At 39.2% G+C, this 13222-nt stretch overlaps 1 protein-coding gene across 8 annotated transcripts in view; it reads left to right on the top strand.

Annotated features, from left to right (window-relative positions):
* SLC9C1 (solute carrier family 9 member C1) overlaps positions 1 to 13222 on the top strand; it is a 156224-nt gene that overhangs the window by 30797 nt on the left and 112205 nt on the right. For all 8 annotated transcript variants that reach the window (XM_055381594.2, XM_055381596.2, XM_055381592.2 and 5 more), the window contains one exon: positions 316 to 490. In XM_055381594.2, the coding sequence (XP_055237569.2) occupies positions 316 to 490 (175 nt within the window). The remainder of the gene's footprint in view (positions 1 to 315; positions 491 to 13222) is intronic.

Raw genomic sequence — 13222 nt, 5'->3', positions numbered from 1 at the left:
TGGGGATTCAGAATTTATGTACAACACATCTCGAACTTTTCTTTTTCCTCCTGAAGGAGCACCAATCAAGGATGATGTAAAGTTACTATGCTACTCACCTAGTAGAAAGAAAGAAAGAATAATACCATTCTCTTGGCATGTCTCTCTGTGGAATACCTGCTGCCTTTCTTTGGTGTCATATCAACAGTGTGTGAAAGATGTCTCATTTGTTTGAGAGTTAGGAATTCTACAGGGAGTAGATTAGAATAGAGTAGCATGAAATGGAAAGAAACTCATATGAAAGAATAACTTTGTAAAAATTGTTTTGTCTTTTAGATTTCTGACCCTTCTGTTAATGAGCCCTGTTTTGTCTCGAGTTGGTCATGAGTTCAGTTGGCGCTGGGTATTCATAATGGTCTGTAGTGAAATGAAAGGGATGCCTAATATAAACATGGCCCTTCTGCTTGCCTACTCTGATCTTTATTTTGGATCTGACAAAGAAAAATCTCAAGTAAAGAAAGCTGTATTTTCTTATTTGAATATTGTATAAAACTATTACTGTGTATTTAAAATATATATTTTTTGTAGTGAGGTAGCTCAACTTCACTTGGGATGTAGGAGTGACTTAGCTATGATGGCAAGATCGGGGAGAGGAGGAACAACTGGCAACTTTCCTTCTCCCCTAAAATAGGTTTATTACAAAGATCAAAGTAATTAAAACTTATCAATCATTTAAAATAGTACCTGGTATAAAAGGTGCACTCAATAATGTTTTAATTATTTATTGCACTCAAGAGAAGTGAAAACTTTCTTATGATTGGCCCTATTACCTTCTGTAACTTTCTGAGGCTCATTTAGTAATGCTATGAGCCAAAACATTTTAATTGTCAGGTAAAACACTCTAAACAGTACCCTCAAACTCTGCTTAGCAGAAAATACAGGGCATAATTCTCCTTCTACCATGTGTCTGGGCAAGATAATTACAAGGATCTCTGTAAGAAAATTTCTGTGCAGATATCACAGAGCATCTGATGCTTTTATCATCTGGGTTTTTTTTTTTTTTAACAAAAATTCCAAATGTAAAAAGAGAAGTGGCAAGATAATCATTATGTGTCTACTTAAATAATACTCAGTCCAAATATTTAAAAAACTAATCTTTAAACTGCCTTTAAAATCAAAATTATCTGATATTGCATGACCTCTCCCTTCTATCTATTTCTACATGCCCAAATATTCAAGATCAGTGTCATCACCATACACCTGATCAGTGTGATGGCTAACCTTGTGCACAGATCTAGGTTCTGAAATTTTCAGCTTAGCTGCTATTTGCTGCGTGGACATCACCAGGTTTTTAATTTCCACCTCACCTCAAGTATCAGTTTCCTCACTCCAAAACAGACTTAATAGTATCAATGGTTTGCTGGTAAATATTTAACAAGTAACTTAAGTGTTGAGGTGAGAGGAAGCCCTAATTTGTAGTATTTGCCCATTTCTGTTGTGTAATCACTTCCACCAACAGAACATCAGTCAGCTCATAAACTTCCTGAAATTGAACGATTAGCTCTCATGAGCTAGTAAGAGCCAGCCCAGCACACTACTTTCACAAAGCATTATTATGAGAAACAAAAAATGTACATAAAACACTTGGCACATTGTTTAGCATATAGCAATTGCACAATAAATACAAGCTCTGATGATGAAATTATAAGTGATGATATACTTTTCAGTAGTGTTTTAAAATAAAATTTTAGTAAGTAAAATCATTTAGTAAATATCCTCACTAGAAGTAACTCCTTGAGAAGAAAGTAGAATTCCTTTTCTCAATTTAATCTAGCTGAACCCTACAGTTAATACTTACCCAGAGGCATTACAGTAAAGGGTTAAAAATACTAACATCAAAGACATATTGCCTTTTTAATTCTGTCTCTACTACTCATAAGTTATGTTATATTGGGAAAGTCACAGTGCCCTAGATTCCCATCTGTGTAATTGTATAGTATTGGTAATTACCTCACAAAATTGCAGTGAAGATTAAATAAGCCTCGTATATTGTATTATTAGCCTGTTATATGTGTTAGCTCTTATTAATTTTAAACTATTTAACTAATTGAGTGGTCTTTTACCTAGAATGCAATGCACTTTAGATTGATTTAGGAACTTTTTGAAAAATATCAATGTCTGTGGAATTCTAGTCTTTACTATGATGAATAGTGGATATCAGACTTACTTTCCATAGTAAACAACTACAAAAATGTTTAAAATATATGAAGCAACTGATTTGGGGTATTGGATAAGGGACATTGCCTGGTTAGATCCTTCAGAGAAATGATCTTTCTTCAAAAATGTTGCAGAGAGAAGTGAAGGCCAAACAGGATGCAGTAAACTTACTGGGCAGAAAATACCTATATGAGAGTTTAGGGCTACTTAAGTAGCTAGAATTTGGGGAGGCAGGGTATCATGGAGTCAAGAATTGTGTAGAAAAAGGAGCACCAGAAATTTAAATTTCCTTGGATCATTACTTCAATACTAATCAAAACAAGCAGAGATTTTGCAGGAGGAGCAGCAGAAAGCTGCTTGGGAGCTTTTGGCTGAATGGATATTGTAAAGGCCACACAGCTCTGGCAGATACTTGAGTTCTGACTAGCCATGGTGTATAAACCTCACTGAAAACCACATAGGTTAAGTTGTGAATCCAGAAAGACCATGTCTTAGAAATAAGAATTATGCCCTAAAGAAATGTGTATTTTAGACCCATTTGAAGAAAGACTAGAATCGTACCTTAGTAGGATAATGTGATCTGCCAGCAAATTAACTGCCTGACACAAAACTCGGAAACTCTTTACGGGAAGACAATGTAATCAAGACTCTCAAGAATGTGACATCCATAATATGTAGCCTAAAATGTAATATTACTGTGCATGTGAAGAAGCAGGAAAATGTGGTCTATTACTAAGGGAAAAATTATTCAATAGAAACGACCCAAAGGTGACACAGATGTTGGAACCAGCAAAACTTTAAAAAATATACTCAAGAATCTAAAGAAAAAAATGGACATAGGAAATGAAGATATGGGATATTTCAGTGAAGAAATTGAAACCATAAAAAAACTAAAGAAAAATTCTAGAAATAAGAAATATCCAAACTAAAAATTTTCGTTATGAGCTTCATGTCAGATTGGACTGTGCAGAAGAAAAAAAATAAGTTATAAGTTGATATGTTCTACAAGAGTGAGAAAATATATGAAGCAAAAACTGATAAACCTAAAGGGAGAAATAGATAAATTATAATTGGACACTTTAATACTCCTCTATATAACTCAACAAATTATAGAACAACTAGACAGAAAATCAGCAAAGATATGAAAGAATTGAAATCATCATCGACAAATAGGATCCAATTGATATTTATGGAAATTATATCAATTGATGCAGAAAAAGCATTTTACAAAATGTAAAATCCTTTCATGATAAAAACTTCAAAACATAAGAATAGAAGGGAATTTTCTAATGTTGATAGAGAACATCTGTAAAAAGTCTGTAGGTAACAACATAATTAATAGTGAAAGACTTTTCCCTTTAAGATTTGGAACAATGTAAAAATGTCTACTTTTTCTTTTTGTGAAACTTTATTTTAGGTTCAGGGATACATGTGCAGGTTTGTTATATGGGTAAATTGCATGGCATGGAAGTTTGGTGTACAGATCATTTCACCCAGGAAATAAACATAGTACCCGATAGATATTTTTTCCATTCTCACCCTCCTCCCAACCTCCACCCTCAAGTAAGCCCAGTGTCTGTTGTTCTCTTCCTTGTGTCCATGTGTACTCAATGTTTAGCTCCCACTTATAAGTGTGACACATGGTATTTGGCTTTCTGTTCTTGTGTTAGTTCACTTAAGATAATGATCTCCACCTCCATCCATGTTGCTGCAAAGGACACAAAGACATGGTCTTGGTTTATGTTTTTTGCTTTTTTTTTTTTTTTAGATAGGTAAACTCATGTCACAGTGGTTTGTTGTACAGAATATTTCATCACCCAGGTACCAAGCCTAGTTCCCAATAGTTATTTTTTTTCCAATCCTCTCCCTTCTCCCATCCTCCACCTTCAAGTAATCTCCACTATCTGTTGTTCCCTTCTTTGTGTCCATATGTCCTCATCATTTAGCTCCCACTTATAAGTAAGAACATGCAGTATTTGGTTTTCTGTTCCTGCGTTAGTTTACTAAAGATAATGGCCTCCAGCTCTGTCCGTTTTCCTGCAGGACATGATCTCATTCTTTTATGTGGCTGCATAATATTCTGATGTGGTTTGGCTCTGTGTCCCCACCCAAATCTCATGTTGAGTTGTAATTCCCAATGTTAGGGGAGGGACCTGGTGACTGGATCATGGGGGTGGATTTCCCCCTTACTGTTCTCATGATAGTGAGTGAGTTCTCATGAGATCTGGTTGTTTAAAAATGTGTAGCACTTCCCCTTCGACTCTCTCTGTCTCCTGCTCTGCCATGTGAAGATTTTGCCTGCTTTTCCCCTTTGCCTTCTGCCGTGATTGTAAGTTTCCTGAGTCCTCCCCAGCCATGCTCCCTGTACACCCTGCAGAATCATGAGCCAATTAAACCTTTCTTCTTTATAAATTACCCAGTCTGGCCGGGTGTGGTGGCTCATGCCTGTAATCTCAGCACTTTAGGAGGCTGAAGTGGGTGGATCACTTGAGGTCAGGAGTTTGAGACCAGCCCAGCCAACATGATGAAACCCTGTCTCTACTAAAAATACAAATACCTGTAAAACCAAAAATAAAAATACAAATAGCCTGTGTGGTGGTGCGCACCTGTAGTCCCAGATACTCAGGAGACCGAGACATGAGAATCTCTTGAACCCTAAAGGTGGAGGTTGCAGTGAGCCGAGATTGCACTGTTGCACTCCAGCCTGGGCAACAGAGTGAGACTCCATCTCAAAAACAAAAACAAAAACAAAAAAACCCAAACAAGCAAACAAACAAACAAAAAAACCCACCCAAATCTCAGGTAGTTCTTGATAGCAATGTGAGACTGGACTAATACATATTCTGTGGTGTATATGTACATTTTCTTTATCCAATCTGCCATGGTGGGCATTTAGGTTAATTCTATATCTTTGCTATTTGTGAATGGTGCTGCAATGAGCATAGGCATGCATGTGTCTTTATGGTAGAACAATTTATATTCTTTTGGGCATATACACAGGAATGGGATTGCTGGGTCAAATGGTAATTCTGATTTTAGCTCTTTGAAGAATTGCTACACTGCTTTCCACAATGATTGAACTACCTTACACTCCCACTAACTGTATAAGTGTTCAGTTTTCTCTGCAACCTCGCCAGCATTTGTTATTTTTTGACTTTTTAATAATAGCTATTCTGACTGGTGTGAGATGGTATCTCATAATGGTTTTGATTTGCATTACTCTAATGATCAATGATACTGAGCTTTTTAAAATATGCTTGTTAGCTGCATGTATGTCTTCTTTTGAAAACTGTCTGCTCATGTCCTTTACCTACTTTTAATGGGGTTGTTTTCTTGTAAATTTGTTTAAGTTCCTTATAAATGCTGGATATTAGACCTTTGTCAGATGCATAGTTAGATCAATTTTATCAAGTTTTGCTTTTGTTGTGATTGCTTTTGGCATCTTTGTCATGAAATCTTTGCCACTATCTATGTCCAGCATGGTATTTCCTAGGTCGTCTTCCAGAGTTTTTATAGCTTTGAGTCTTACATTTAAGTCTTTAATCTATCTTGAGTTGATTTTCTTATGTAGTGTAAGGAAGGGGTCCAGTTTCTACCTTCTGTATATGGCTAGCTAGTTATCCCAAACCATTTATTGAATAGGGAGTCCTTTCCCTATTGCTTCTTTTTGACAGCCTTGTCCAAGATAAGATGGTTGTAGGTGTGCAGCCTTATTTCTGGGCCCTCTCTTCTACTCTGTTGGTATAAATGTCTGTTTTTGTACCAGTACCCATGCAGTTTTGATTACTGTAGCCCTGTTGGACATTTTGAAGTCAGGTAATGTGATGCCTCCAACTTTGTTCTTTCTGCTTAGTATTACCCTGGCTATTTGGGCTCTTTTTGGTTCCATGCGAATTTTAAAATAGATTTTTCTAGTTCTGTGAATGTCATTGTTAGTTTGATAAGAATAGCATTCAATTTGTAAATTCTTTGGGGCAGTATGTCCATTTTAATGATATTGATTCTTCCTATCCATGAACATGGATTATTTTCCATTCATTTGTGTCATCTCTGATTTCATTGGGCAGAATTTTGTAATTCTTATTGTAGAGATTTTTTACCTCACTGGTTAGCTATATTCTTAGGTATTATTTGGGCAATTATGAATGGGATTGAATTCTTGATTTGGCTCTTGGCTTGGTTGGTGGTGGTGCATAAGAATGCTGATGAATTTTGTATGATGATTTTGTATCCTGGAATTTTGCTGAAGCTGTTTACCAGTTGATGGAGATTTGGGCCAACTATGGGGTTTTCTAGATACAGAATCATGTTATCTGCAAATAAGGATAATTTGACTTCTTTTCCTATTTGGATGCACTTTATTTCTTTCTCTTGCCTGATTGACCTGGCCAGGACTTCCAGTACTATAATGAGTAGGACTGGTGAGAGAGGGCATCCTTGTCTTGTGCCAGTATTCAAGAAGAATGCATCTAGCCTTTGCCTACTCAGTATGATATTGGCTGTGGGTTTGTCATAGAGGGCTCTTATTATTTTGAGGTATGGTCCTTCGATACCTAGTAGATTGAGAGTTTTTAACAGGAAGAGATGTTGAATTTTATCAATCTTTTCTGCATCTATGGAGATCATCATATAGTTTGTCTTAACTTCTGTTCTGATCAATCACATTTATTTATTTGCATATATTGAACCAACCTTGCATCCCAATCAAGCCTACTTGATTGTGGTGGCTTAGCTTTTCCATGTGCTGCTGGATTTTGGTTTACTAGTATTTTGTTGAGGATTTTTGCATCAATGTTCATCAAGAATATTGGCCTTAAGTTTTCTTTTTTGTTGTTTCTCTGCCAGGTTTTGATATTAGGATGATGCTAGCCTCATAGAATGATTTGGGGAGGAGTTTTTCCTCCTCCATTTTTTGGAATAGTTTAAGTAGAAATGGTACCAACTCTTCTTTGTGTATCTGGTAGAATTAGCCTGCGAATTTGTCTGGTCCATGGCTTTTTTTGGTTGGTCTATTTGTTACTGATTCAATTTGGGAACTCATTACTGGCCTGTTCAGGGAAACACTTTCTTCCTGGTTGAGGCTTGGAAAGATGTATGTGTCTAGGAACTTATCCATCTCTTCTAGGTTTTCTAGTTTGTGTGCATAGGGGTGTTCATAGTAGTCTCTGATGGTTATTTGTATTTTTGTGGGGTCAGTGGTAGCATACACTTTGTCATTTTTAATTGGGCTTATTTGAATGTTCTCTTCTTTATTAGTCTAGCTAGAAGCTTATCTGTCTTATTAATTTTTTCATAAATAAAAAGAACCACTGCATCCATTGATCTTTTGAATGATTTTTTGTGTGTGTTTTGATCTCCTCGGTTCAGCTCTGATTTTGGTTATTTCTTATCTTCTGTTAGCTTTGGGGTTGGTTTGCTCTTGCTTCTCTAGTTCTTTTAGTTGTGATTTTAGATTGTTAACTTGAGATCTTTCTTTTTGATTTGGGCATTTCATGAAATAAATTTCTCTCTTGACATTGCCTTAGCTGTGTCCCAGAAATTCTGGTATGTTGTCTTTTTGTTCATATTAGTTTTGAAGAACTTCTTGATTTCTGCCTTTATTTTATTATTTACCCAAAACTCATTAAGAAGCAGGTTGTTTAATTTCCATGTAATTGGATGGTTTTGAGTAGTTTTTTAGCCTTAATTTCTGTTTTTATTGTGCTGTGATCTCAGAGTGTGTTCAGTATGATTTTTTTCTATTGCATTTGCTGAGGATTGTTTTATGTTTGATTGTGTGGTTGATTTTAGACTTTTTGCCATGTGGTGATGAGAAGAATGTATATTCTGTTGTTTTTTGATGGAGAATTCTATAGAGGTCCATAAGGTCCATTTGGTCCAATGCTGAGTTCAGATCCTGAATATCTTTGTTCATTTTCTGCCTTAATGATACGTTTGCTACTGTCCGTGGAGTGTGAAAGTCTCCCACTATTCTTGTGTGGGAGTATAAGTCTCTTTGTAGGTCTCTAAGAACTTGGTTTATGAATCTCAGTGCTCCTCTGTTAGGTGCATTAATATTTAGTATAGTTAGGTCTTCTTATTGAATTGAACCCTTTACCATTGTGTAATGCCCTTCTTTGTGTTTTTAAAAACTTTGTTGTTTTAAGTCTGTTTTGTCTGCAAATAGGATTGTTTAACTCCTGCTTTTTTTTTTTTGTTTTCCATTTGCTTGGAAAATATTTTATTTTGAGCCTATGGGTGTCACTGCAGATGAGAGGGGTCTCTCGAAGACAGCACACCATTGGCTCTTGGTTCTTTATCCAGCTTGCTGCTCTCTGTCTTTTAAATGGGGCATTTAACCCATTTATAGTCAAGGTTATTATTGATATGTGTGGATTTGATCTTGCCATTGTGTTGTTAGCTGGTTATTATGTCAGTTTGTTTGTATAGTTGCTTTATTGTGTCACTAGTCTGTGTATTTATGTGTGTTTTTGTGTTGGCTGTCAGTGATCTTTCCTTTCTATATTTAGTGCTTTTTTCCAGATCTCTTGCAAGGCAAGTCTGTTGGTAACCAACTCCTTCAGCATTTGCTTATCTGAAATAAAAAAATTTTATTTCATGTTCACTTAGGAAGCTTAGTTTGGCTGGATATGAAATTGGTTGATGATTTTTTGTCTAAGAATGTTGAATATAAGCCCCCAGTCACTTCTGGCTTGTAGGATTTCTACTGGGAGATCCACTGTTAGCCTGATGGGGTTCCTTTTGTAGGCGACCTGCCCTTTCTCTCTAACTGCCTTTAATTTTCTTTTCTTCATTTTGACATTGTAAAATCTGATGATTGTGTGTCTTGGGGATGATCTTCTTGTATAGAATCTTGCAAGGGTTCTCTGTATTTCCTGAATTTGACTGTTGGCCTCTCTAGCAAGTTTGGAGAACTTTCATGAACAATTTTCTGAAATATGTGTTTTAAGTTGTTTGCTTTCTCCTCATTCCTTGCAGGGATGCCAATAATTTGTAGTTTTATCCCTTTACATAATCCCATATTTTTCAGAAGTTTTGTTTAAACTTTTTCATTCTTTTTTCATTTTTATCTGACTGTCTTATTTCATGGATCAAGCCTTTAAGTTCCAAGATTCTTTCCTCATCTTGGTTTACTCTGCTGTTAATACTGGCGATAAACTTGTGGAATTTTTGTAGTGTGCTTTTCAGCTCTCTCAGATCAGATCTGTGTATCATTTTATTGTGATTCTTAGCTTCCTCGGATTGGTTTTGCCATTCTTCTGAATCTTGATGATATTCATTACTATCCACATTCTGAATTCTATTTCTGTTGTCTCAGCCAACTCACCCTGGTTAAGAACCCATGTCGGAGAACTAGTGTGGTCATTTGGAGGATATAAGACACTCTGGCCATTTGAGTTGACAGAGTTCTTGCATTGGTTCTTTCTCATCTCTGTGTTTGGGTGTCCCTTTAGCTGTGGTGCAGATTGAGTGCAGTCAGTAGAATTCTTTTCTGAATGTTTTCATTGGGCCAAGGCTTTGTGCAGAGTCTTTATTTGCAAATGACTTCTTGTCTTTGGTTTCACAGGGTGGATATGTTAGTGAGGAGGTATTTTTGGTGTTGAAACTTTGGGGTGTGAACCAGTAGGTGGTGGTTAGTTATTGTGGTCAGTTGGTGGGCTCTTGCTTGGTCACATGGCTCCCCTACATTTCCTCACAGTTGCAGCCATGCTCTCTGTCAATGCCCTGAACATGTGGGCTCCTTTCCTACTTGAGTGCTGGCTGTAGATCACAAATTGGCACTCCAAGGCTGCCTACCACAGCTCTTGTGTGATCTCACTGTTGCCTTCCCCAACTTGGTGGCAACAGTGGAAATGACCTTAGCAGTGGTTGTGGATGAAGGTCTTTTGCCTGTCTGCTGGGGGCTCTACCCCAGAGAGATGCAGGTGAGTAATCATTCAGTGCAATTGTCCAGAATGCGGGATCTGTGCTGTGGGCCCAAGCTTAGTGAGGAGACATAGGTTTAAGGGCCCACATAACAGTCTGGTTACTTTTTCATAAGGATGCTGTGGTATGCTGGCAGTCATCTCCAGTCCCTAGTCTCCTCAGATTTTCCAGGACCTGAAGGTATCATTAGTGATGGCTGTGAAACAGAAAAATGGTGGCCTGCCCCTCCCCCTCCCTTTGGGAACTCCAACCCAGGGAGGTACAGACATTTTGCCAGCCTGAACACACCAGCAGGAGGTGGCTGGAGTCTCCACTTGGTAGATCCCGCCTACTGCGGAGGAATGGGATCATGGACCCACTTAAAAAAGCAGTCTGACCTATTTTCCCAAGGGCAGCAGTGCTTTGCTGGCAGTTCACTCCAGTCCCTGGTCACCTTGGACTCTCTAAAGCCTGAAGGCAACAATGGCTAAGGCTACTAAACAGCAAAGATGGCAGTCTACTCCACCTTCTGAGAGCTCCATCCCAGAGAGTTTTGAAATTGCTGCTGACCAGAAAACACCAGCAGGGGTGGCTGGAGACCCCAATCAGGATGTCCCACCCAGTGAAAAGGATCAAAATCAGGAACCTGCATAAAAAGGCATTCTGTCTGCTTTTTGATAGAGCAATTGTGCTGTTCTGGGGGTCTGCTTGAACCTCCAGTTGCTTCACACTCTCCAAAGCCTAAAGGCCACCATGCTTAAGTTGAGAAACAGCAAAGATGGTGGCCTACCTCTCCCTCTGCTAGCCCCATCCCAGGGAGGTTGGAAACTGCTGCTGACCAGAAAACACTGGTGGGGGTGGTCGTAGACTGTGGTCAGGAAATTCTGCCTGGTGAAGAGAACTAGGACCTGGGACCCATGTGAAAATGCAGTCTGGCTGTTTATCCATAGAGCAGCTGCACTGTTCTGGGGGACTTTTCCAGTCCCTAGTCACCTCAGAATCCCTAGAGCTCAAAGGCAACAATGGCTAAGGCTGTGTAACAGCAAAGATGGTGGCCCATCCCTCCCACAGGGACCTCCATCCCAGGGAGGCTGGGAACCACTGCAACCCAGAAAACACTGGCTAGGGTGACTGGAGAGCCCAGTCTGCAGTCTGACATGCAGAGCTACATGGAATATTAGCAGAGCAGCCACTCATATGGAGCCCTGGGCACTTTAGATACCTGGGCTTCCCAGCAAAAGTGGCAGCAATTTGAGAAAGATTGGGGGTTAGATCCCTGTCCATACCTCTAGGAAAGGAGATGATTCAGGGGGCTGACCCAAGAGTTGCAAAGATCCATGGGAGAAGCATGGATACCCAGAATCACTCATTCACTCACCTGCCCAGAGAGGAGAAGCAGGATCATGGACCTGTGTAAAAAAGCAAGCTGGCTACTCTTCCACAGGGCAGCTGCACTAAAGGCAACAATGGCTAAGGCTATGAAACAGCAAAGATGGTGGCTTGCACCTCCCTCTCAGAGCTTGGTCTCAGGGAGGTGTAATGCTGCTACTGGTGGATGACTGAAGTTTCAAGCAGTGGGTCTTATCCCAGGAGATGCCATGGGAGTGATTCCTGTAGACCATTGCTACTCAGGCCCCCTGGATCACCTTCTTTCCTAGAGTACGTTCAGGAGTCTAATCTCTGACTTTGCTGAAGTTGCAGCCACTTTTGCTGGGAACCCCAAGTATCTGAAGCACCTAGGGCTCTACGTGTGCTTGGAGGGCTGCTCTGCTAAGACTCCATGTTAGACTGAAGGCCCTGATGGAGTCGGTTCATGAGGGGATTTCCTGACCTGAGGGTTGCAAAGATCCATGGGAGAAGAATGGGTGCCCGGAATCAGTCAGTCACACACCACTTCCCTGTGTAGGGGAGGCTCCCCTGACTCTGTGTCACTCCTAGGTGGGTGGTCATCCTGCCTTGATTTTCCTTGTTCTCTGTGGGTCAAGTTTTTTGCTTTATGAATCCCAGTGTGTGTACCTGGATGTTTCAGCTGAAAATGCTGTATTTACTCACCTCTTCTATTTCTCTCCATGATAGAGGTGCATACTAGCTGCTTCTAGCCAGCCATCTTGGTCAGTTTCCCAATCTTGTTCTTTTTATGACTGCATAGTATTCCATGGTGTATCTGTACCACATTTTCTTTATCCAGTCTACAATTGATGGGCATTTTGCTTGATTTCATGTATTTACTCTTGTGAATAGTGCTGTGATGAACATACACATGCATATGTCTTTATGGTAGAACAATTTATATTCTCTTAGATAAATACCCAATAATGGGATTGCTGGGTCAAATGGTAGTTCCAAGTTCTTTGAGAAGTCACCGAACTGCTTTCCACTGTGGCTGCCTTAATTTACATTCCCACCAGCAGTATATAACTGTCCCTTTTTCTCTGCAAACTTGCCAGCACCTGTTATTTCTTGACTTTTTAGTAATAACCAGTCTGACTGGTGTGAAGTGGCATCTCATTGTGGTTTTGATTTGCACTTCTCTGGTGATAGCGATTTTCACGTTTCACATGTGTGTTGGCCATCTATATGTCTACATTCTTTTTTGAGTTGTGGAAAACCATAGACACAACAGGTGCTGGAGAGGATGTGGAGAAATAGGAACACTTTTACATTGTTGGTGGGACTGTAAACTAGTTCAACCATTGTGGAAGTCAGTGTGGCGATTCCTCAGGGATCTAGAACTAGAAATACCATTTGACCCAGCCATCCCATTACTGGGTATATACCCAAAGGATTATAAAACATGCTGCTATAAAGACACATGCACACGTATGTTTATTGTGGCACTATTCACAATAGCAAAGACTTGGAACCAACCCAAATGTCCAACAATGATAGACTGGATTAAGAAAATGTGGCACATATACACCATGGAATACTATGCAGCCATAAAAAATAATGAGTTCACGTCCTTTGTAGGGACATGGATGAAGCTGGAAACCATCATTCTCAGCAAACTATAGCAAGGACAAAAAACCAAACACTGCATGTTCTCACTCATAGGTGGGAATTGAACAATGAGAACACATGGACACAGGAAGGGGAACATCACACACTGCGGACTGTTGTG

The sequence above is a fragment of the Gorilla gorilla genome, chromosome 2, assembly GCF_029281585.2.
Source record: "Gorilla gorilla gorilla isolate KB3781 chromosome 2, NHGRI_mGorGor1-v2.1_pri, whole genome shotgun sequence".
Classification (NCBI taxonomy): Eukaryota; Metazoa; Chordata; class Mammalia; order Primates; family Hominidae; genus Gorilla; species Gorilla gorilla.
This window is presented reverse-complemented; position numbering and strand designations above follow the sequence as displayed.